This window comes from Onychostoma macrolepis, chromosome 18, assembly GCF_012432095.1.
Source record: "Onychostoma macrolepis isolate SWU-2019 chromosome 18, ASM1243209v1, whole genome shotgun sequence".
Classification (NCBI taxonomy): Eukaryota; Metazoa; Chordata; class Actinopteri; order Cypriniformes; family Cyprinidae; genus Onychostoma; species Onychostoma macrolepis.
In genome coordinates this window covers 13,628,124-13,653,332 of record NC_081172.1, presented here as the reverse complement: position 1 = coordinate 13,653,332, position 25,209 = coordinate 13,628,124, and the positions used below count along the sequence as shown (strand labels likewise).

General features: G+C 37.7%; 1 protein-coding gene across 7 annotated transcripts in view; it reads right to left on the bottom strand.

Moving 5' to 3' along the window:
- Positions 1 to 1,163: 1,163 nt before the first annotated feature.
- The window catches only part of cbfb (core-binding factor subunit beta), a 43,707-nt gene continuing 19,661 nt past the window's right edge, over positions 1,164 to 25,209 (bottom strand). The window contains exons 4-8 of one of the 7 annotated variants that reach the window (XM_058751917.1): positions 8,752 to 8,868; positions 8,554 to 8,649; positions 7,445 to 7,486; positions 7,106 to 7,153; positions 1,164 to 3,469 (exon numbers count right to left, since the gene is read on the bottom strand). In XM_058751917.1, coding sequence (XP_058607900.1) covers positions 7,124 to 7,153; positions 7,445 to 7,486; positions 8,554 to 8,649; positions 8,752 to 8,868 — 285 coding nt within the window. In that variant the 3' untranslated portion in view covers positions 1,164 to 3,469; positions 7,106 to 7,123. The remainder of the gene's footprint in view (positions 3,470 to 7,105; positions 7,154 to 7,444; positions 7,487 to 8,553; positions 8,650 to 8,751; positions 8,869 to 25,209) is intronic. The other 6 variants (XM_058751918.1, XM_058751921.1, XM_058751923.1 and 3 more) reach the window with 6 other exon arrangements.

The following is a 25,209-nucleotide window of genomic DNA, read 5'->3' as shown; positions in this document are numbered from 1 at the left end:
GCATCCATCTTTGCCTGCCGTTCACCGATGCACATGGGGTTAGATGCCTTATGAGTCTGCAGTGTTCCTTTTACTGCCTTCTTTCCTTTGACTTGCTTTCCAGCTTATCATCAAAGGAGCCAACAGCATATACGCCATCCCACTCGTCCTAGTGTTCAAAGCATGCTTCACTGATAGTAGAGATCTTATGTAGTGAGTACATCACATCTGACTGGCTCTCCAGCTTTCCAGCACAGCCAGTGGTCTCCTTCCAGCCATCATTCCAGGTGCTTCAGATGATATCCGCATCCCAAACAACAGTAAAGGTTTCATCAGGCCTGGAATCTCTGATGCAAAGAGAAAACCTTCAAGTATTTTTGCAATATTGGTAGCCAGAGTTCTCGTCCTGTCATAGTGAGCCTGGCAGGATGCCAGATCAGCCCTCTAAAGCTCTGCAGCTCCTGAACTCTTCTCTCTGGCTTCTCCTCCTGACCCCAGTCTATTACTTTATCCTATTTGTTCCACGACATCCTGTAGTCATTGTTGACCCACGAGACTGAGAACTGTATATAGCACTATTGCTAGCTGCACAACTCTGACTTATCACAAAGAAATATAAATTATCTTACCAGAGCCGTGATTGTACTCAATTTATATTGTTCTATGGAATTCAGACTACCAGTCTCGGCTCATTATTTTACAGTCCACTGTGGAATTATCATTACTGCAAGAAAACATCCATTTACTTGTTTCAGCTTTACTTGTTGCAGCTTGTAGCAGCCGAATATTGTGGCAGACTATTAGTCTATATAACAAGACAATAATATAATTTTTATTGTTTGTCATTTCAAGATTAATTTTGTCAAATTATGTTATAAAGCATGTACAAATATTAGTTAATTGTGTTCACATAGATTAGCCATAGCAACACAAAGGAGTTTTATTTCAAACATTTGGGAACACTTTATTTTTTAAGGTGTCCTTGTTACACGTTACATGTACTTACATTGTGGAACTACCTTTTTAAGTTAACATAAATTGATGTGTGAAGCAGTAATTTAGGACATAAAATGATAATTTAATTTGCACATGATCTGCTATGTGACAGAAAAATGAATTTTGCCATACACACACACACACACACACGCACGCACACACACACACACACACAATGAATGAGAAAATGGTTTGTAACAAGTTTATTAAGAAACAAATCAAACATAACACTTCAGTTAACAGTCCTCCTTGCTTAAAATTAAAAACAGAACAAGAGCTAAAACCAAAGGCCATATAAAAGCATCCCCACTTCTTTAGGGGGCCAAAGGGGAAAAGGAAAGCAATATCAATACAGAAATACACATTTCATCATAGCGGAACCTGATAATGAAACAAACGTATACCTGCATCAATAACTTAAAACAATTAAGAAAATAAACATTTTATTTATTCATTCATTAAAAAAGAGCCATCCACTACCTGGTGTGTACAGTATTTTGCCTTAATGCCAGCATTAAGTAAAGGAGTGAGAGAGAAACAAACAGAGGGCCAGCAAAGGTTACTTCTTTGATACACAGCATAAGACACACCTAGACGCAGTGAGTTGATCTGCGAGACTAATTAAAGCAAGACTGTTTTGCGGACTCTGGTTTGGTCAAGTTCTCTGTCTCTGGCATCTTCAAAATATTTCAAGACCTCAATAACCTCCTGGTGCCTGGTCTCTGACCATTGTGTGGTATGAAAGCCCACTCCAACTATATAAAGCTTTAACGTTCTACTAAACCAACATTAGCTTTTCCTCAACACTCAGACAACATGAACTTGCTCTCTATAAATAAGCTCTCATTTGTGTTTATTTGGTTTAAGCTAGAGGTAGGCCGTACCTTCTGACTTCAACGTCCCACCCAAAAATAATTCTTGGCCCTTAAGTCCTTACCATTGGATGTGGTAAATAAAAAGCAACATAGAAACGATGCATTGTTAAATATTATGTTCAAAATCAAATGTCAATGGATGGCAATTTGTGATTCCGTTTATGTCATGTTCTTGTTCTGTTACAAGCTTTAATGATAGAGTAACTTGGTTTCTAACCTGTCTTTCCTTCCCTACTTTCCTTTCTCTTTATCATTGATTTTCCTTTAACAACTAACATCCAATGCAACCACACTGACTGTCCCAAAGCACAAAATCATCAGATTCCAGGACCTTTGACCACAGGGCACACTAATGTCCTCTATGTTTTATCCCAGTTTTATGATTATACTTACTTGCATATATAATAACAAAGGCAGATGTAAAAATGATCAGGAATTGTCCAGAAGTGACAGATATACGATTTACTAATATTACTGTAAATTTTTCTTTACGACTACTACGAGTGTTAAAAAAAGTCATAACTGGTATATATTGTAAATTGCACAAATTCACCTGGTTTTATAAGAATGGAGGGAGTTTTAATGTCAAAATCTCATTAAAAACTAAAGAAAACAGAGAGGGAAATAATGTATTTGTCATAAAAATATTGTTAAATTTCTCCATTTTGGAGAATTGTCTTCAATGACAGAATCTTTTTTTTAATTAATTTTAAGAATTCCTGAATAAAATAGCCTGTGCAGCAAAACACTGCTTAAAACAACCTAAATGGGTAAAACATTGACGTTAATGAAAGAAAAAGCAGATGTAGGGTGAAAAACCGAATCTCTGCCTCATTTTGTGTAGAGCACGCTCAGAGTAACACTGACCTCAATATTCACTTCCTGCTTCTCAGTTCACGTACAAAGCATGCTTCAACTGACTGTTACAGGACGAGAGTGGAAGACAGAGCACATGGAGAAGGATGGTAGAAGAAAAGACCTCCTCGTTCACAACATCAGCAGCCTTTTTCTTGATTTTAGACATCAAAAAAAAAAAAAAAAAATCTACTTCTACTGCACAAATCTACCTAGTGACGTTTACTAGTTTCTCCTACGAAGCACAAGGACAGACATGTCTATATATAGAGGAAATGAAAATACAAAAGTAAACATCCTGACTTTCACACATAATACGAATAAAATAATTAAAAAATGCCATTTCATTACAATAGGATAAAATAAGATGCCTTGCATAGGGGGGAACAAGAGCAAACATAGGTAGGAAAACCATGCATACCGAAAGGCGATATGGGGGACTTAAACTGAACGTATCACATAGTGCAAAAATCCCAAGAAGAAACGAGGGACTAAATCAAATGCGAATGAATCTCTGACTCACATCAATACCAGCCCAGCCCAACCCACCCAGCCCCTTCACCAAACATCCCATCCGAAAATCCCCACCGGTGTGGACTTTGGTCTGTCCTTTGATAAACAAGGCATCAGGAGATGAGATTGCCGTGGTGTTGGAGGTCTTATGACCCTATCCCTGCCCACTTTGGTGAATGCCGCTAGCGCATCTTGTGATCATCAGTGTTGCCCATGTTGGAGCCAGGGCTGGGGTCCTGCTGTCGCCTGGGCTGGGTCATCACACACACACACACACACAGTCACACATGCAAAAACGTGCGCAAACACCCACGCAACCCAACAAACAAACCGAGACAGAGACAGAATACAGTTAAAATGGTTGTGCTGTGCTTACGTTGCTCACATGTTAGTTCTCAAACTAACAAACACAATACGAGTAATTGGTTGCAGCCAACATGCAATTGCTCTTTGTGTCCAGCAGGGGACGGCATAGATCAACTTCAGTCTAGACGCTAAAAATTGAGTTGCTTTTTTTGGTTGAAGTGGCAGACATTAGTCATTAGTCAGGGGGAAGAGTCTTCAAATCACTAGCCTTAAAAATAAAGATATGACTGATGGCCTTGTCACAGATACATATGTTTATGTGCCTAAATCTCTCTCTGACATATGAGCACAGACAGGGCAGACGGACGGACAGACAGGCAGGCAGACGGTGAGAGAAAGATAGACGAAGAGGCAGACATAGAGTATCTCACATAGTGTGAGGTCATCATCTGTGGAACCCGGTGATTATAGCACGTTCTAACCCTAGAGCTACGCAAGGCTGTTTTTACTTGACCCGACGCCTGGGAATCCCATCTTTAAGCGTACGCATTAACAGATGAAGCTGTTATAGCTGTCATACGCACAGCAACAAAGCAGTCTGGTGCATAAACTCACTGTAAACAATATGCTTTAGCTAGATGACTTTGATGGACTGCAGAATTAAACGTATTTGTCTAGTGAAGTATTGCTTGTTATTTATACACTACCGTTCAAAGGTTTGAGATGAGTAAGATTAGGGACACATTAAATTGCTTCTTTATGATGAATCACTTGTTGTATTCCTCATTTGTAAGTCGCTTTGGATAAATGTAAATGTAAGTGTGACAGTAAAGACATTTATAATGTTACAAAAGATATCTGTTTCAAATAAATGCTGTGTACTCTTTGCACTCACGGTTTACACAAAAAAATTAAACAGCAAAACTGTTGTCAACATTGATTAAAATGTTACTTGAGCACCAAAGTCAGCATATTAAAATGATTTCCGAATGATCGTTTGACACTGAAGACTGGAGTAAAGGCTGCTAAAAATTCAGCTTTGCCATCACAGGAATAAATTGCATTTTAAAATAAATTAAGACAGACAACAGTTATTCTAATTTGTAATAATATTTGACAATATTATTGTTTTACTGTATTTATTATCAGCCTTGGTGAACATCTTTCTCTTACTTTAGAAGTAGTATATATATAATTATGCTTTGTATATAAATATATGCACATGTATGTATTTCCTCCCGTTTTATTTATTTATTTTCGAGGTTTTTTTTGTTTGTTTTTTAAAAAAAAGCATTTTGCATCAATAAAAATTCTATGACAAAAAAGTAGTATCTATCTATCTATCTATCTATCTATCTATCTATCTATCTATCTATCTATCTATCTATCTATCTATCTATATAATTTTTTTAATTCTTATTTTTATTTTACTGGTATATACTATATGTTACTATATTACTATATATGTTGTTTAAAAACCAGCCAACAGACCAGACTGACCAGGTAATCCCAACAAATCATCTAGGTTTAAGTTTAAGTTTCTATTTTATTTTTTTGTTCAGCAGGGCAGTAAATAATAAAAATGCTGCACAAAACCAGGAGATGTTATATATATCTATAGGGCTTCATAAAGCACAAAAAGCATTTTTATGTTTGCTCTGTAGTATTTAAGCTTTGAAAAAGTGTGTTTGTGTGGATGAGAGGACGCAGCATCGATCATACGGAGCCCAGCTGAAGCACTCTCCTGTACCACAAGTCAATAGTGCTTAGATTTTGCTGGGCAGACAGCGCTGCTAATGAAAAAGATCAATACTAATGATATATTAATACTTTCACTGGCCCAACATCACTCATGCTCTAATCCCACCTGCAGTAAAGGCCTGGGTTTCATGAAAAATGGCCTATCTATTTTTCATCCATCTCTTTACCATCTATCACGCAGAAGGCCATTACCTCTTCAATATCTTTCAGCTTTGATTCGCCCCCTTGGACTCCCTGCATAGACAAACAGTGAGGGAAGCGCATTAAGACACGCAGAGAGAGGACAAATAAGTGTTTACGCACAGCGAATGTTCCTTTTTGTTTCTCTGTGAGGTCATAAGTGATTTTGAAGTCTCTAAATGCATTGTTCGTCCTTTTGAAACGAACCTGGCACGCTTTCCCAGAAAACGCTGGCTTTCTGCTGATCCAGACTGCTATTGTGCTGGTTTTTATCCAATTACAGATGATGGAGTTTGAGATTTGACCACAGCTATGTGGCCATTGTACAGCGTGAAGGCTCAAGGTACAATCCGAGCGCAAGTATTATTCGCTTTCCAAAATAAAGCCGACAGAACCACACAGTTCGAAAACAAGCTCTGAACGACGATAAAGACAGTTTGGTTGAACTGCAGTATTATTTATGTACTACACTATTAAAAATAAAGGTTCTGATGGTTTCGTGAAGAACATCCATAGAACCTTTGCATTAAACACAAAGTTTCTTTAGATTATTAAAATGTTCTTTTCAGTAAGAAACAATGGTTATTTTAAGATCTTTTCACTGAAAGGTTCTTTGGGGAAACAAAAATGGTTCTTCTACAGCATCATTGCGAAAACCCCTTTTTGGAACCTTTATTTTTAAGTGTTTACCATTTAAAAGTTTGGAGAATTTTTAAAAGAAAATAATTTAATTACGCAGGGATGCATTAAATTGATCAAGTGTGACAGTAAATACATTTATAATGCTAAAATTCTGTTCCTATGCATTGTGGAGTTTAATATTTGACCTAATATATGTAACGTCGCGAAGGCTAGAGGTTCGATCCGAGCTCAAGTGTTATTCGCTTTCCAAAATAAAGCCGACCGAACAGCTCGAAAACAAGCTCTGAACGAGGGTCAGACTCCACACTGCTGGGATGAGAAAGCATGAATTATAGAATAATTACAGGGTTTCATTTTTCCACCGCTCACAGTGACTTTGAGCTTTGAGGGAAAAACATTTGGCCCGTGAGTCACAGATCGCCTGACTGCAATGAGTAAGAAATTTGATTTTCATAAGCAGCCAGATCTATTTAAAAAAGAGACCTTGGCATGATTGATTTTGGAAGAGAGGATGAAGAGTGTGCAAAGGAACGCCTGAGGGTGTAGATTAGGAGGGAGGAATATAAAGGCGGCGGTTCATAAGGGGAATCTTTCTGGTCATGTGCTGCCAAGCTGTGCCTGAGAGCTCCCAGAGGGCTTTGCAGCAGGGGAGTGGGTGGGCGGGGCAGTGAGGAATCTTGGGATAGAAATCTGGTCTCCATTACAGAGGTCTGAGAAGAGCGAGCTGGGGGTCTCTCGCGCCAATAGAACGTTTTTTTCGCGATTGCTGTATAAGACCCACAGCTTGAAATCTCACTCGTTTATAGAAACACACACCTACAGTACATGTACCCACTAACACATACAGACACCGTAAACAAACACACACACAGAGTAGAAAGACACAGAGATGCTCTTTCATGCACATGCTCTTGTGAAACACACTCACGTACACACACTTACAGACAGACACGGTTTAGTGCATGACACAAGGATAGAGAGAAGCAGAGGAGACAGACCCTGGTCCTTGAAGGCCATCAGTCCCAGATTTTTGATGCCACAGGGTCCTAAAAAACACAATTTGGTTTTCATCTTAAGAGTGCAGTTTGGATTGACTGTAGAATGATTATATTTGAGGACTTACAATGCAAAGACACTTCATGCACTAAGCCATGAGTAAACAAGTAAAGCACTTCAATAGCTTAAACGTACACAAACTCACATATATGCATGCAAACATACCAAATCCTAAGAAACACACATGCCCGTCTTCATTATGCTTTTGTTCTGAATGATTTATAGTAAACAGAAAATCAAGGCAGCAGTTCACTACATAAAATCCTAAATTGTTGTCTTACCTCCTGAGTTATTAAATGACTGAGCTGTGCCATCGGCATCTGCTAAATGACAAGTGATCAAATCAGTATTGCCCCAGACAAGCTGTTTAGCTACGTCAAGAGCTCTCAAGACATCAGGGAACAGACAGAAATGTTGTTGAGGTGGCATTTATTTACCTGCTCCTGCAGTGCAATTTTGAAAGGAGACAGAATTCACAACTACTGTTTTCATGTAAAAATGTCAAAGACTTTCGGAGATGCTGTTTAGTAATTTCTTCCATGACTTTCAGAATTAATGGAACCCTTTAGGTTCAAAATCAAGGATGCTAAAAAAATAAATAATTACATTATTCCCATGACAATTAATCACATAATGATTAAAAAATATATTATTCTCATTATATATATATATATATATATATATATATATACTGTATAAATAGTTTAATTAATATAAAAATATTCAGATACCACATGTACTCTGATTTTTCTTTATAAAAACTGCACTTCAACAATTTCTTAAAATATTAATCATCTATGAGAATAATAATAATTACAAAAAAATCCCATAAAAGTCAAATGTCCGGATGCATTACAGTAATGACATATTTTGGGGAAAATGTGCTTAATTGTCATGAATAAATAATGTGACATTGCAGAAATGTCCTAATAATAGGCTTCATTTCCTTTATCCAAAATATTATGTTTTTATTTTGGGGTAAGATATGATCTAGACACGATTTTGTGAGATTCACCCTAACACTTTAGCTTGACCCATAAGAAAAGATGCCGGTGGCACCACTTAATCATCTGCCTGCTCGGGAGCTATTAAAAAATTGCATTTTCAGTGAACTGCTCCTTAAAGAATCAAATATTTTGGCAGTGGCTGTCAATCAAAATATTAGCAAGAGGAATTAGGTAAAGATTATGCATAAAAAGCACATACAGAAGTATTGTACATGCACAAGTGGAAAACACATGTACACATATGCACACACATAGTATACAAACACACACACACTCAGAAGTGAACTCCTTTAAACATAAGAACATATCGGATTTTCAGCATGCACTAACTGATCGAAACTTCACATACTCATACACACATCCTCACTCACTCCAGCTCTCACCTCCATGTCCTCACGATGCGAGCGATCCCTGTCCTCAAAATCACGGGTTCTTCTGCGGGCTTCCTCAAAGGCTGCCTGGGCTAGAGCATCCTCTTGCTGTATACACACACAAAAAGGCAGGAAGCCAGGCAGTGGTCAAAATTTTTTGATGTATAAGGCATGAAACAGTTTGACAGCACATGGTGGTTTTGTCTGTACCTGTGCCCTCTCATCATCATATTCCAGACAACCCATCCCATCCAGACGCTGAAGATCAATCCAGCCTCTCCAGATCACACACACTCCATTCAAGATCATAGGAGCCTTCAGATAAACCTGCACACATACACAAACACACATCGTTGTAATGGTTATTATGACATATGCATGGCACAATAGCAATGAATCTTGCAAAAATCAAAAAGCAAAAAAAAAGAAAGAAGCTGAAGATGTTTGTTGAATTTTCAGAGTACATTTAGAAAGGAAATTACAAGAAAAATGGTCTAACGCCTGAGTGATGTGAATCAATGACATGCCGCACATTTGTTTAGTCTGTACTAAATTAAAAAAATATGTTAAAAATGTTAGACCATTTTTAAATATATGTATATTATATAAAAAATAAAGAACACGTAAAAAAAAAAAAAATACAGAAATATGGAGGAAGATTAAACAAAAAAATAATTCTCAATTAATAAATGTTTTAAAATATCAGATCATTTGACTTTTTATAACAAGTTTAGGTTATTATGTATTAAATGATATTACAATATTTGTAAAATACAAAAAAATGCTTGTATTTAATAATAAATGTATAATAAATTAAATGTATACTTATAATAAATAAAATATATTAAAAATAATAATTAATAGGCGTACACTGTCCGTGTTCATGATGTAACTAACAAACAAACAAATAAATCAATAAATAAATACTCTTTATATTTAAAAACCTGAAAATAATGATTAATAGGTGTGCCCTGCCGGCACATATTCTAGATGTGGGGAAAAGACTACATTTCTAAGAACCTGGCACATGCATTTTAAACTTTTAAAATAATTTTCCTTTTCTTTATCTTTTACGCTCTTATTGTCATTGATTCTTCTATAGACTACTATATACCACAGATATAACTAACTCTCCAATAAATCCACCTACACAGACTCAACAAGCCTTTGGAACAGGTGAAATGCCATAACCACCTACTCCACAGTTGTAGCCGCATTTGAAAACCCCCTCTCAACGTCACACCCGGCCATACAATGGTTCATTTGAATTGTAAAACACTTTGTGAGCTGTTCAGTGGAAGTTACTGCTGGGAATGGCCTCACAACTGGATATACATACACACATGTAACCATTACAACTTTTTCTGTTTCTTCCTGTCCTACCTCAGTCTCAGCCCAGCCAAAGAGTATAGGGCAGCCTCCAATGTTTGCTTCCTGTGATGAGAGTGTTTATTTATAGAGGCCAGCGTAGTAGAGAGTAAGGGTACACCGATGCAGAGACAGGCAAAGCCTGTCTGAATTTATTTATACTGAGCATGGCCAACGAGTGCAGCGCGGGCGAACACATGATTGCATCCGTGTGTGAGACTCAGAGGATGGGGGGCGTGGGGGGGGGCTATGTATGAGACAAGGTGGACAAAGAGTGAGAGAGATGTTGAGAATGTGGAGACAGGGGTATATGACTGTCTGTCTGGCTCGGAGCCACAGGAATATAACATCTCTGCCACTGAGGAATCCAGGCTGAGACAAAAGTGTGCAGTCTGTCGGTCTGTGGGTGCTGTTTATTTCTGTAACTGCAGTGAAAGAGGCCAGCTATAAATGCATACACATATGCACATATCCTCAGCGTTACCCGCCAAAACCAACGAGCCACCCGAGTCACCAAATAAGAGCGAAGTTCCACCGTGCTGCTCCAAAAAGCAGAGAAACACAGGAACACTGCAGTGTGTTGTTAGATACTCAAAGTCCCCGACTGGGTGTTGGTGACTGCTGGAGCGACCTGCCAGACAAACACACTCCGCCAAAGCAGACACAACATGAGCTTTGTCTGACTTTACTGCCGTCCTTTAAGCTTCCGTGTGTGTGAAGGAACTGCTTTTGGAGTCAGTTTAGAGGATAAACGGCTCTCTGCCCTGGTTTCATACCCACTAAATTCACCACATTGATGGTGTCTAGCAGAAATATAGCTCACCAATTCACTTTTCACATCAAATACTAACTTTTCCTATTCATAAAAAAAGGCACATGGTTTAATAAATATACACTAATGTTTAAAAGTTTGTGTTTGGTAAAAGAATTTTGAGTTTTTGAAAGAAGTATTTTATGCTCACCAAGGTTGCATTTATTTAATCCAAAATACAGTGAAATATTATTACAATTTAAAATAACTGTTTATATTTTAATATACTTTAGAATGTGACGTATTCCAGAGAAGGCACAGCTGAATTTTCAGCATCATTACTCCAGTCTTCAGTGTCACGTGATCCTTCAGAAATCATTCTAATATGCTGATTTGGTGCTCAAGAAACATTTCTTATTAATATCAATGTTTAAAACTGCTTAACAATTTTGTGAAAAGTGTGATTCTTTGATGAATAAAAAGTTCAAAAGAACAGATTATTTTTGGATTTGCCGTATTTGCCGTCACAATTGATCAATTTAACACATCCAAGATGAATAAATGTAAAATTTTCTTAATTAGCCCCAAACTTTTGAACAGTAACGTATATTGACACTTAATCACATGACTAGTAATATAACCAAAACCCAATAAACATTGTACCACAGACGAGAAGTAACAAATCTACCATAAAAATGTTGAATAAACAAGAGCCAACTGTGCAAGATGGTTTATGCCACAAGCTTTCAACTGAAGATTGTTAAAGGCCACTTTAATGGCATTAATAGTAAATTAAAAAATATATATATTTGCAATTGTACCTTTAAGACTTTTTGTAAATAAAGGTATATGGTGTTCATTAAGGTTCATTAAGACTCAAAAAACAGAATTGATGTTGATATATAAATGTGAGTCATGGATCCATCAATAATGATTATTTCCAATATTTGCAGTTGAAAGAAAATGATTAACAATATTGAAGCATCGTTAAAGTATACTCCTGTTACTCATGTTAACTAACTTCTATTTTTTACTAAAAGCAACAACTTTGTCAAATACCCAAGTGAAGTCACCACAGACGTATAAACACCAATGTAGCTCTTGCCTGAAGATATTTACTGTTGTGCAACCACTAAAAGGCCACTATTATGAATGACACTGATGAAATGTTTACCAAAATCAAAAGATAAACCACAACTGTGCTACAGGTCTAAATAACAAAGACACGGGACAAGGAGTCTCATTAGAATCAATGATTCAATAAACCACTACTGTTGGAGTCGTGGTGAAGCAGTAGCGCATGTTCACAGCACATTAGAGCTGTGGTGCTCCCACAGGGATACAGATTTTCATCCTAAAACAAATAAATCAGTAAATAAAAACAAAATCCAGCTTATCGCTATTTCATTTGTTTTAGTTTATTATGGCTGCTGCTAAAAAATGTAAGCTTTTAATCTTTCAAAAAGTATTTCCACGTGTATAAACACCTCAGATGTTAAAACATGAAGTCCCGAAAAGTGATGTGAAAAAACATGTCAGTGTTTTCACACCTGAGGAAACGGCAGCTTTCCTGTCAGCAGTGAAGGGTTTTTCTGACTATGTTCCCTTTCGAAACAACCTCGCTGGAACGGTTTCCCAAGCACAGCTCCGTCTGCCTCCTCCACCCCCACACCTGCCCTCCTGAAACTCCTTCCCCATGTTTCCTTACAGGATGTGCCGAAGGCTGTGATCTGTGTCCCCCTCAGCAGTAAAACGCAGGTAGGAAAAATAAAGCCTGCATAGCTCTGCGGCAGTTTAACTAAACATCAGTGAAGTCAACGATCTGAATGAAATCATATCCTCAGCCACACTGTGATTTTAACCGAAAACGTGCCGGACTGTGAATACTCGAGTAGAGATAATACTAGGAAAATTATACAATGTAATTAAAGAGCACATTTACAACAAACTGCTGAGGAATCAAAAAAACATTATCTTCCAAACATAGCAGAAATATGATATCTCAGAGGGACGAAAGGAAAATCGCCTGTTTCTGAGAAGCACGGCACAATGGGCCATACATCTGAAATAAATACTGAATGTGAATCTGAACCTACATGTATTTTTATCATTTCGGATTGTTTTGCTCTCTCATCTGTCCAACTCAAACAGTTTCTTCTCCCAACAAATACAGGCCTTATAGCCATTAATAACATATTTAAAAAGCCTTCCTGGGTTTCATCCAGAAAGAACATTCATAACTCCATCAGCCTAAACACACAGTTTTCATTGGGACCTAGCCAACAATGCAGACATATGAGAAAAGCAGTTCTTCCTCTGCTGTTTTTCATTGGGTATTTCTAGAAGGTGATGAGTAGTCAAGCCACCCCCTGAGGACTGGTGAAGAACTAGGTAAAAGAGCTGGGATGGATGGGTAGTTATGTTCAGCTTGTGGTTCACTTGTGTTTGTGAATTGTTTATGTGTTGTTTCGGTCCTATAGGAAAACTGCAGGTCTTTGTTTCTTCATAGTTCAAATTGACATGAACTGCTATTTGCAACCCATTTTACTTGTGTGATGTGATGTATTTTCGAGTCAAACATAACAATAAACAAGAAAATATGTTGGGTGGGACTTGATTTTTTCCCATCGGGAATTAATTAGATGGGAAAAGTGGGCGATACATAGCAGAATGGAGCCAGACCAAACGCAAATTTGCTTGAGGAGAAATGTCCATCCAGAAGAGGAGCAAGTTAAAACAAAACAATCATTCATTAAAAAAAACTCAATTCAATTACAATCAGACATTAAAAAACACTATTGACTAAATTGAGATATGTTTATACACTAATCAAAAGTTTGGGGTGGGTAAGATTTTTTTATGTTTTTGTAAGAAGTCTGTTATGCTCAGCAAGGCTTTATTTTGTAAAAATATAACAAAAACTGTAATACTGTGAAATATATATTGTATATATGGTATTATATATGATATATACAACCCGATCTCATGAAAGTCCGTATAAATAATACGCCAAATAAAAACAAAAACTTTTGGTACTGATACGCAAAAATGGACTTTGGCGTATATATGCTACGCAATGGGTAGGATTAGGGTTGTGGGGTAGATGCGTATCATATGTACGCGAAAACTGCGTATCATATGCACGCCAAACACAAAGTCCATTTTTGCGTATCAATACCACGAGTTTTCGTTTTTATTTGGCGTACTAATTATACGCATTTTCATGAGACTGGGCTCATTATTAACATATTGGCTGTTTTTTAGTGCTTATAAAGCACATATTCTGCATGTCCATATTCTACATCCTAATCCTACCCCATACCTAAACTTAACAAATACCTTACTAACTATTAATAAGCAGCAAATTAGGAGTTTATTGAGGCAAAAGTCATAGTTAATGGTTTGTTACTGGCAATAATTGGACTATTAATAATTTAATAAAATTAAAGTGTGACCTATATATATATATATATATATATATATATATATATATATATATATATATATATATGATATTACACCATTATAGTAAAATCTAAGACCTGTGAATATGATATGAATATGAAGAGCAAGTCACAACAAATAATTAAACAAAGCTAACAATCATGCTAGCTTTAAACCAAAAGTAAGTTACATTACAACTCAAAGAACATTTAGAAAACACTACAGACACCTTAGTGAGTCTACAATCTGGGACCTATAAAGACCATGGGCCATATTTAGCCAATAAACACGTGTGAAAGATGTCAGAGGTGGCCGTCAAAGGGAAAGACTGTGGAGGTACAGTAGACGGCGGTGCTGGGTGGGGCAGCTGTAAGGATAAGACACAGAGGATCTGTGTGTGTGTTTGTGGAGCTGAGCAGAGATGGGAGGGGGTGCAAAAGCACGAGTAAACACTGGGATTGAATTCAGCCACGGAGGCTTTTGATTCAGACAGCCAAAACAATCCCGGGCCCTGCATACAGCCTATAGGCCCCAGACAAGACAGACGGGTTTACATGCATCTGTTCATCTACCTCTCTCTCCTGCCCTCTATATCACTCTCTTTTCCTGTGTCTGCCTCTCTTTGCAGTTGTTAGATTAAGTAAACAGTCATTGTACCTGTAGCGATTTAAAATGTGGGTCTCACTGATGTCTTTTGTCTGTGTCACTGTGCCATGACTGAGTCAGAGCGACTTCAAAGTCTCTTTCTTTCTTGCAAACACAATGGCGCAGTCAGAGAGAGCAGTCTGAACATGTTCGTACCCCAGAGTTTACATGTACGCACCAGTGTGTTGAGACATGAAGGAGATATGCACAGCAAATTAAGTTTATTAACTATAAATACACACACCATCTCTTCTGTGCTAAAGTGAAATCTGTAAGTAGTGAATGTCTGTGTGGGCTGATTTCTCAACATGCATTTATAGAGATTATGATACGATTGTTAGTGAGTCAGCAGTTCAGTCACTCCCAACAGATGAGTGTGGCATCAACTAGCATTCAAATATCATGGCTTTGCATATTTATCCACAGTTTTTTATGGCTGCCACGTATGGTCATTTTAAATGTGGATGAAACAGGAAAAAAGTGACCAATAGAAGTCAAATGAAGTTGCGATTCAGAGCAATTCAGAAAGTTAGAAGCAGAAAAAATCTGCTCCCCAAGGCTCCATTTACAGTATTTCCAAAAATAAATAACTGTTTTATTTATGTTTTCAAATGTCAATTATTTGTGTAATGTCAAAGATCAATTTTCAGCAGCTTTTACTCCCGTCTTCAGTGTCACATGATCATTCTAGTATGCTTAATTGTTGCTTATTTGGTAAAACACTTTTTCATTCAGAAGCAAAACAAGCGAATGAGTCATTGAATCGTGCATTCTACTGATTCATTCAAAAATGTTGATTCAGTCAGAAACAGACTTTGCTCTCAGACACAATGGTTTTTCTACAGCTTTGTATGGAGCTGTTTTCTTGGCAGAGCGAAAACATAATAGACAAACAAAATAACTATAGCAATAATGTGACTACAAGAATAGTTACTCCATAATAACTTCTTGTTTATTGCAGTCTTGCTTACTGAACAACATATGTATATGTATAAACAACAACACAGTTTATATAAATTTCCTTAAATCAGATATCACAGCCATGTGGAAAAACAGCACTCTTTCTCAAGGCATATTGCTAAAATTAGTATTTATAAACAGCTAATCAATCAAATTGATTAAAACTAATGAATATGACATGAAAGAACTTCAACGGTTTAAACCGAAAGCTCGGGAGGAGCTTGTTCATCTGGTCTGTCAATCAACACAAGGATCTACAAGCTTCTGTTTTCTCACACGTGACTATTCCTCTGGCACCCCACAACCACTCCATCTCTACCTTTATTTTTCATTTCAACTACATATTAATCAACTTTATTAAGTATCCTGGAGGTTATGTAGAGGCATGTAGTAAATTCATTTGTGATTTCACAGCCAAATATCTACATGCTGACTCATGTAAAACCTGTCAGCAGGGAGCAACTGACAAACAAGGTTTGTAATGTGGCTCTGAAATTATATAGACAGAGTGTCCTGGTTATCAGGAGGCCCCCACTGACTGCTTTTGCCGAACTGTGACATCAACCCAGCAGGGAAAGCTGATAAACTCTACCTGTGGGAGTTTGCATTAAACAGGCCATTAAAAGACAAAATTAGACTATCAACGATAAGACAAAAACAGAGATAGAGAGACCCAGAAATCAGGAAGTGCAGAGTCGAGACATGCCACCTAGCGGGTGACATCCTGTTTCCCACCATGCACCTCTCCAGGGAGCAATGGCTTATGAGGAAGAGGACGAAGACGCTGGGGGGGAAGGGACACATCAGTGGCAGATGTGCAGCCAACAGCCATGTGGAAATGATCAATGTGACCAATTAGTGGCAGAGCGGTGCGATACACACAGCACGCCTTCTCAATCTAGTGTGCATGCAAGTGTGTATACTACACAGGCAACACACCAAGTATGTTTCCAGCCTGTAGAGTTCTGACTTTACTGCTCAAAAAGTATTTTTGCAAAGGTAAACAAATAATCCAGAATAAATTAGAAAATGAAAACAGGAGCTGAAAGGCATTGTCAGATGTGGAGTGGGGCGAGTTTGTTTTTCTGCTGGATACATGAGCGGTCCCACGTTCTTGCAGTTTTGCTGGGCTATTTCTAGCTTGACTAGCACAAGGGTTTCATTTATGAGTGGGCCAAGCCCAAGGCCTTCCCAGAGTGCTTTGGGGCAAGGGGAGGCTTCGACGTGCTCTCATATGGACCTGAATCCCACGCTTCACAAACGAAGCCCTGCCTCCCACACACACACTCTCCTCTAAAATGATTTCCACATCTGTAGAGACAGCCAGACTTTTTTTAAGCGCAGCTACATAGAGAAGGAAAAAAAAAGTGGAGGGGAGCGTAGAAAACTACTTGACCACAGACTTCCTCCTCGAAACGAAACGTCAGCTCCCACATCCCCCACACCCTGGTGTATGACACTCAATAACGAACGCAACGGCAGCCCCCCACACATACACGTTCTTCGATTTACAAATAATATGAAGATATCGGAACATAGCCTTGCGAGCTTAAACTAGACTTTTTGAAGAGTATAAATGAACCCTCTAACTCCAAGCATGTAATTTAAATGTTATTATACCAAAGTCACACAGTGCTACTGATTCAGGCTACTTCATTGTCCGCACATCTATGCAGGAAATGAGATGAAACTAGCAGAACGTTACTTGCGCAGCAGCCAATGGTGGCAGCCAAGTGCCTTCCTCTCTTCAGAGTGAATGGGATTGAGAGAGAGAGAGGAAAAGAGGCCTTCATTAGAAGTGTAGGCCACACACAGCACCCCACTGGATCAACTATTTAAGCACACATTGCAGCTGCCTTTAATTGGAAAGCACTAATTCAAAGGAGACTTTAAAGGACTTTGAAGAGAAAAACTCTGATTGGGAATTTGTTTACAGCATCTGCTGAAGACCAAAAAGAAATCTATTAAGAGTTACAGTACAGACAGGACAAGACCAACTCTCTTCTATTAGTTCCACTTTCTTACCTTCATTGAAAGTTACAAAATTAGGGCCCGGATGGAATTTGTTGTTCAAGTATGACAGTGTTTTAGTGCCATTTTATTATAAATTAATTTTGAGAATAAAAATCGAATAAGTAAAAAAAATAAAATAAAAAAGTAAACATTATGAAAATACAGTTATAGCATAAGGCTATTGAAGTAAAATACTATTCAAATATTTAGAAAGTTCTATTCTAGTTTTATTTTAGAAAGTTTAGATTTAATTTCAATTTTTATTTCAACATTGGCATAAAAAATACTATCATAGGACACTTAATAAAGCTCCAATTTAATTTTAATTTAGGTATTAACTTTGTCTGAGATATTTTTCCTAATTCTTTAAGAGAAAAAAATAGACATCCATGAGATGTCTTGGGGTTAACAGAAGTATGTATAAACAAGATAGTTTGGACTACCATTTGTGGTCAGTATGATTCTTATTCTGTTTTTTTACTTTTTAAAATACTTTTATTCAGCAGTGAAACATCAAATTGATCAAAAGTGACGGTAAATATATTTATAATGTTACAAAAGATTTCTATTTCAAATAAATACTGTTCTTTTGAACTTTTTTATTAATCAAAGAATCTGAAAAAATGTATCACAGTTTCTGGATGCTTTCAGCATGACTGTTTTCAATATTGAAAATAATAAAAAATGTTTTTTGACCACCAAATCAGCATATTAGAATCATTTCTGAAGGATGTGACACTGTAGACTGGAGTAATGACTGCTGAAAATTCAGTTTTGCCACTGAAGGAATAAATTAGAATTTTAGAATATTCAAATTCAAAGAGAAATTGTTATTTTAAATTGTACTAATATTTACTGTTTTTGCTGTATTTTTTACTGTATGCAGCCTTGTGGTGAACATAAGAGACTTCTTTAAAAAAAAAAAAAGACCCCAAGATTTTAAACTGAAGTGTAGCTCAAAAATGTGGTCTTAGAAGAATTTGATGAGAAATATTCATAACCAAATTTCTGACTTTTTACTGAAAACACTGAAAGATACTTAAACAAAAGTGCTCTTCATTTAATCACCTTGCTGTCTATATAAAACAAATGAGATACAACCCGAATTCCGGAAATGTTGGGACGTTTTTTAAATTTGAATAAAATGAAAACTAAAAGAATTTCAAATAACATGAGCCAATATTTTATTCACAATAGAACATAGATAACATAACAAATGTTTAAAGGTGCCATATTGTACACCTTTCTGGAGTTTTATTTTAGGTTTTGATGTCCTCAAGAATATATATTTGCGGTATAAGTACCAAAAACATCTCAATATTTTTTTCCAGTTCTTCTCTCAGGAGCTCTGCTAAGAACAGGTCGATTTTGGCCTGTCTAATTAATATTCATGAGCCTCCCTTCTGATTGGCCTGTTGTTTTCTGAAGCACGGCCAGGCCAACCACAGGTAACTAGGTAACAGGTAACGTAATACAGCCTCAAATTAGAAATTTGATCGCATACCTACTGCCACTGCCTGACAAAAAACCGACGACAGCTGTGGTTAAACGTGATAAAACGAGTGGACTGGACAGAAACGATCGTCAAAAATGCTCGCGTTTGCAGCACACACTTCTTATCAGAAAAGGTTCAATGAAGTATTGTCTTTTGTTGTTATGGGCGCATCTGAAAATATCTTGCATCTCATGACTATGTAGTGTATTAAATACGTTAATGTCTGTGTGCATGTGTGTAAAACAACAAACTGACGATTTATATATAATCAATTTGTAATTGTATATGAATTGTTGTGATTAATTGTGGCTGGAATTAATTGTGTAGCTGTAAAAATAGTTGCCTGCTGAAATTGAAATGTATTTATACCTTCATCATGACTAGATAGTAGGAGTGGCACAGTACACAGATGTCACGGTTCGTTACGTACCTCGGGTCGGCGGTCACGGTTCGATACAATTTGGGTACAACAAGGGGAAAAAAAAGTTTCTTTTCATTTATTTTGAACAGACAGTAATACAAATTACAATTTTTTCCAGATAGATGTGAAAATACTAAATATTATTACATTATGTTATATATATAAAATCTGCAGTACATATATATACACACAAGGAATAAATTCTTGAAATATACAGTGGGGCAAAAAAGTATTTAGTCAGCCACCAATTGTGCAAGTTCTCCCACTTAAAAAGATGAGAGAGGCCTGTAATTTTCATCATAGGTATACCTCAACTATGAGAGACAAAATGAGAAAAGAAAAATCCAGAAAATCACATTGTAGGATTTTTAAAGAATTAATTGGTAAATTCCTTGGTAAAATAAGTATTTGGTCACCTACAAACAAGCAAGATTTCTGGCTCTCACAGACCTGTAACTTCTTCTTTAAGAGGCTCCTCTATCCTCCACTCGTTACCTGTATTAAAGGCATCTGTTTGAACTCGTTATCAGTATAAAAGACACCTGTCCACAACCTCAAACAGTCCAACTCCAAACTCCACCATGGCCAAGACCAAAGAGCTGTCAAAGGACACCAGAAACAAAATTGTAGACCTGCACCAGGCTGGGAAGACTGAATCTGCAATAGGTAAGCAGCTTGGTGTGAAGAAATCAACTGTGGGAGCAATTATTAGAAAATGGAAGACATACAAGACCACTGATAATCTCCCTCGATCTGGGGCTCCACGCAAGATCTCACCCCGTCAAAATGATCACAAGAACTGTGAGCAAAAATCCCAGAACCACACGGGGGGACCTAGTGAATGACCTGCAGAGAGCTGGGACCAAAGTAACAAAGGCTACCATCAGTAACACACTGCGCCGCCAGGGACTCAAATCCTGCAGTGCCAGACGTGTCCCCCTGCTTAAGCCAGTACATGTCCGGGCCCGTCTGAAGTTTGCTAGAGAGCATTTGGATGATCCAGAAGAGGATTGGGAGAATGTCATATGGTCAGATGAAACCAAAATAGAACTTTTTGGTAAAAACTCAACTTGTAGTGTTTGGAGGAGAAAGAATGCTGAGTTGCATCCAAAGAACACCATACCTACTGTGAAGCATGGGGGTGGAAACATCATGCTTTAGGGCTGTTTTTCTGCAAAGGGACCAGGACGACTGATCCGTGTAAACGAAAGAATGAATGGGGCCATGTATCGTGAGATTTTGAGTGAAAACCTCCTTCAATCAGCAAGGGCATTGAAGATGAAACGTGGCTGGGTCTTTCAGCATGACAATGATCCCAAACACACCGCCCTGGCAACGAAGGAGTGGCTTCGTAAGAAGCATTTCAAGATCCTGGAGTGGCCTAGCCAGTCTCCAGATCTCAACCCCATCGAAAATCTTTGGAGGGAGTTGAAAGTCCGTGTTGCCCAGCGACAGCCCCAAAACATTACTGCTCTAGAGGAGATCTGCATGGAGGAATGGGCCAAAATACCAGCAACAGTGTGTGAAAACCTTGTGAAGACTTACAGAAAACGTTTGACCTCTGTCATTGCCAACAAAGGGTATATAACAAAGTATTGAGATGAAATTTTGTTATTGGCCAAATACTTATTTTCCACCATAATTTGCAAATAAATTCTTTAAAAATCCTACAATGTGATTTTTCTGGATTTTTTTTTTTTTTTTCTCATTTTGTCTCTCATAGTTGAGGTATGCCTATGATGAAAATTACAGGCCCCTCTCATCTTTTTAAGTGGGAGAACTTGCACAATTGGTGGCTGACAAAATACTTTTTTTGCCCCATTGTATTTGATTTAGTTTACAGATAAACAAGGGAGAAAAACAGTGCGACACTTAACAGCCTATATATGCGGAGTTTCAGTTCATTTTTGTGACACGCTTCATTTGTTCACAGAAAGGAAACTCAAATGGCAGAAAGCCACATCCTATTTGTTTTCCTTTTTTTGTTTTCATTGTGAGTGTACACAAATAAAAGCAGACCTTTATACAGTGATGCATTATTAATAAGACAATAAGTGTTTAAAGTTGATTCTGCTGGTATAAGGAAACAGTTCAAGTGATGGCGCCGGAGCGCGCGCACACACACACACATCAGTTCCAGCATTGCTAACTTGACAGCACAGTTGGTACTTTTATCAAAATAAAATACAGTGAACCAAACATCAACGCGCCCGCCTCTGTGTCACTGCTGGAAAGTACAAAGCCTATCAATTACGTTACATCGCAAATATGGAAATATTCAGAGGTGGGTAGTAACGAGTTACATTTACTTTGTTACATTTACTTGAGTAAATTTTTTGGGTAACTAATACTTTTAGAGTATATTTAAAAATGGGTACTTTTACTCTTACTCAAGTACATTTTTAGTGAAAAAACTGTACTTTTACTTCGTTACTGTGGGCGACACTCCTCTCGTTACTTTATCTTAATGCAATACAAGTTAAAAATCCTTCAATTTATTCCAAGCGCGCCGTCTACTTTTTTTCTGGGCAATGAGCGATGCCCATTCGCGAATGATTCATTCTTTTTTTAGTCAATTCTGTTCGGAGGCTTAATCAAACCAAACCAGTTGGCAGACCAGTGAATCGGTTCGCGAATCAGTTTGAATGATTCGTTCACTTCCCTGCCGCACGCGCTGAGTCGTCTGAAGCGGTTCTCACTCAGAGTTGTAACATCAAGAGCGTTGAAGACGTGGCTTTGGATCTACAGTCAGTTGAAAGCAAATCTTCAAAGGCTATGGTTTGCTAGCTATGAAGATCTTTATTAGATGAACACCGCGTGTGCTGTCGGTTCCACAGGCATAGATTCGATTACAGTACACGATACCATTATAACATTACCAGTTTGTTGTACATGTACCTTACACATTAAATACAATGTATAATTTATTCATTAAATAAGCTGTCACAGAGTATGAAATAAACACCCGCCAAACCCGCGTTAGTTCCAGGAGGAATGCCTTGCCTAGACAAAATTAATATTGATATTTTCACAATATTTACGTTTGCAGAAATAAAGGCTACATTTGTTTACATTTTGCAGAACAGACGGAAGAAGATTCGTCAATGTGCATTTGTTTGGTTATGTTCAGATGTTCTGTAGTGGTCATGTGAGGAGTTTTCACTCTTCTCCGTGTCATACATGTCATAGGTTATATACATTTATAATACATAATTAAACTTTAAAATATAATTTAATTTAACTCAGTGATGCAAATCAGAATTTGTATCAGCTGTTACTCCAGTTTTCAGAGTCATATGATCCTTCAGAAATCATTGAAATATATTGATTTATTACCAGTGTTGTTGAAAAAAGCAAAAACAAAAAAAACAGCATATGCTGGTTAAGTATGTTTTGAAGCTGGGATGCTGGTTTATGCTGGTCATGTGCTGGTCTTGAGCTGGTCGGACCAGCTTAGGACCAGCACATGACCAGCTTAAAACAGCTAAGGACCAGCTTAAATCAGCTCAAACCAGCATCCCATGCTTCAAAACATACCATACCAGCATATGCTGGTTTTTTCAACAGGGAACAGTTTTGCTGATTAATATTTTTTGGAACCTGTGGCATTTTGTTCAGGGTTCTTTTATGAATAGAAAGCTAAAAAAAGAACAGTATTGATAATAAATCACGCTGATAAAAATTCTGATTTGCATCACTGAAATAAATTACATTAAAAAAAACAAACATTAAAAGTATTTTGAACGGCAGTGTGTGTGTGTGTGTGTGTGTGTGTGTGTATATATATGTATATATGTGTGTGTATATGTATATGTATGTATGTATGCAAAAATTGATCTAAATATCTATATATCTAAATAAAAATATACTATATTCAATATATGATCCAAAGTAACTAGTAACTAACTACTTAAGTAGTTTTTTAATACGATACTTTTGTACTCTTACTCAAGTAACTATTCAGACTATTACTTTTACTTTTACTTGAGTAAATATTTCTTCAAGTACTTTTACTTTTACTTGAGTACAGTTTTTGGGTACTCTACCCACCTCAAATATTAAGGAATATTTGAATTTGTGCCAAATGAGAGAGGTAGGATACACGATCACAAAGCTCCATTTCACAAACAGTTGAGTGCACAAGCCTTTAAAGTATACTCCCTTGTCAGTGAGAGATGCGTTCAGAATCAGCACATGGTCACTGTCTAGGGGGCTTTGTTTTCAGCTCCGCAACTCAGCATTGGCTGTTCTTCTGCTGGTGGTTATCAAACAGCGTTGCATTACTGTGGGCGCCACCTTATGAATTGGGGGTGAATTGCCTGTATTCGTTGTAAGGCCTCATGCACCGAACCGAGATGTCCGTACCGTGACGGTTCGGTATGAATACATGTATCGTGCCACCCCCACTAGATAGACACAGTGAGTTTGTCTTTACCATACATGTTAGACATGCTCCACCTCATAGTAGCAATCCTGTCAGATCGTCCATCCTTTGAGTGAGAGTGTAACGTTACAGGTCGGCCGATCTGGTTTCGTTCGTTAAAGTTAACCTTTTCGACATGTTTCCGTGTTGTTGTTGCTCAGCAATGGCATGGACGCGATGCTGTCTGGGGGTTTGGCAAAAGGACGGTGGGCGGTGCTCGGGATGGTGACTGAAGGCGGTGACTGAGTAGTTCGGACGTCACATTTTTACGCAAGTCATAAGGGCTCGTGAAAAGGCACGGCTACTTTATGCAGGCTGTGTGCACTTTACTGTGGATTGTGTTTTGAAACTTGTATGGTAGTTACATAGCCCCTAGACCTCAGTTATCATGAAAAAATTTCAGTTTTGACAATATGGGACCTTTAAACTGAGATATTTTTACAATTTTATGCAAAAAAAAGCTCATTTCAAATTTGATGCCTGCTACAGGTCTCAAATTAGTTGGGACGGGGGCATGTTTACTATGGTGTAGCATCTCCTCTTCTTTTCAAAACAGTTTGAAGATGTCTGGGCATCGAGGTTATGAGTTTCTGGAGTTTTGGTGTTGGAATTTGGTACCATTCTTGCCTGATATAAGTTTCCAGCTGCTGAAGAGTTCTTGGTCATCTTTGACGTATTTTTCATTTAATGATGTGCCAAATGTTCTCTATTGGTGAAAGATCTGGACTGCAGACAGGCCAATTCAGCACCCAGACTCTTCTACTACGAACCCATGCTGTTGTAATAGCTGCAGTATGTGGTTTTGCATTGTCCTGCTGAAATACACAAGGCCTTCCCTGAAATAGACATCGTCTGGAGGGAGCATATCCTGCTCTAAAACCTTTATATACCTTTCAGCATTCAAAGTGCCTTCCAAAACATGCAAGCTGCCCATACCATATGCACGTATGCACCCCCATACCATCAGTGATACTGGCTTTTAAACTAAACGCTGATAACATGCTGGAAGGCCTCCCTCCTCTTTAGCCCGGAGGACACGGCGTCCGTGATTTCCAACAAGAATGTCAAATTTAGACTCGTCTGACCATAGAACACTTTCCCACTTTGAAACTGTCCATTTTAAATGAGCCTTGGCCCACAGGACATGA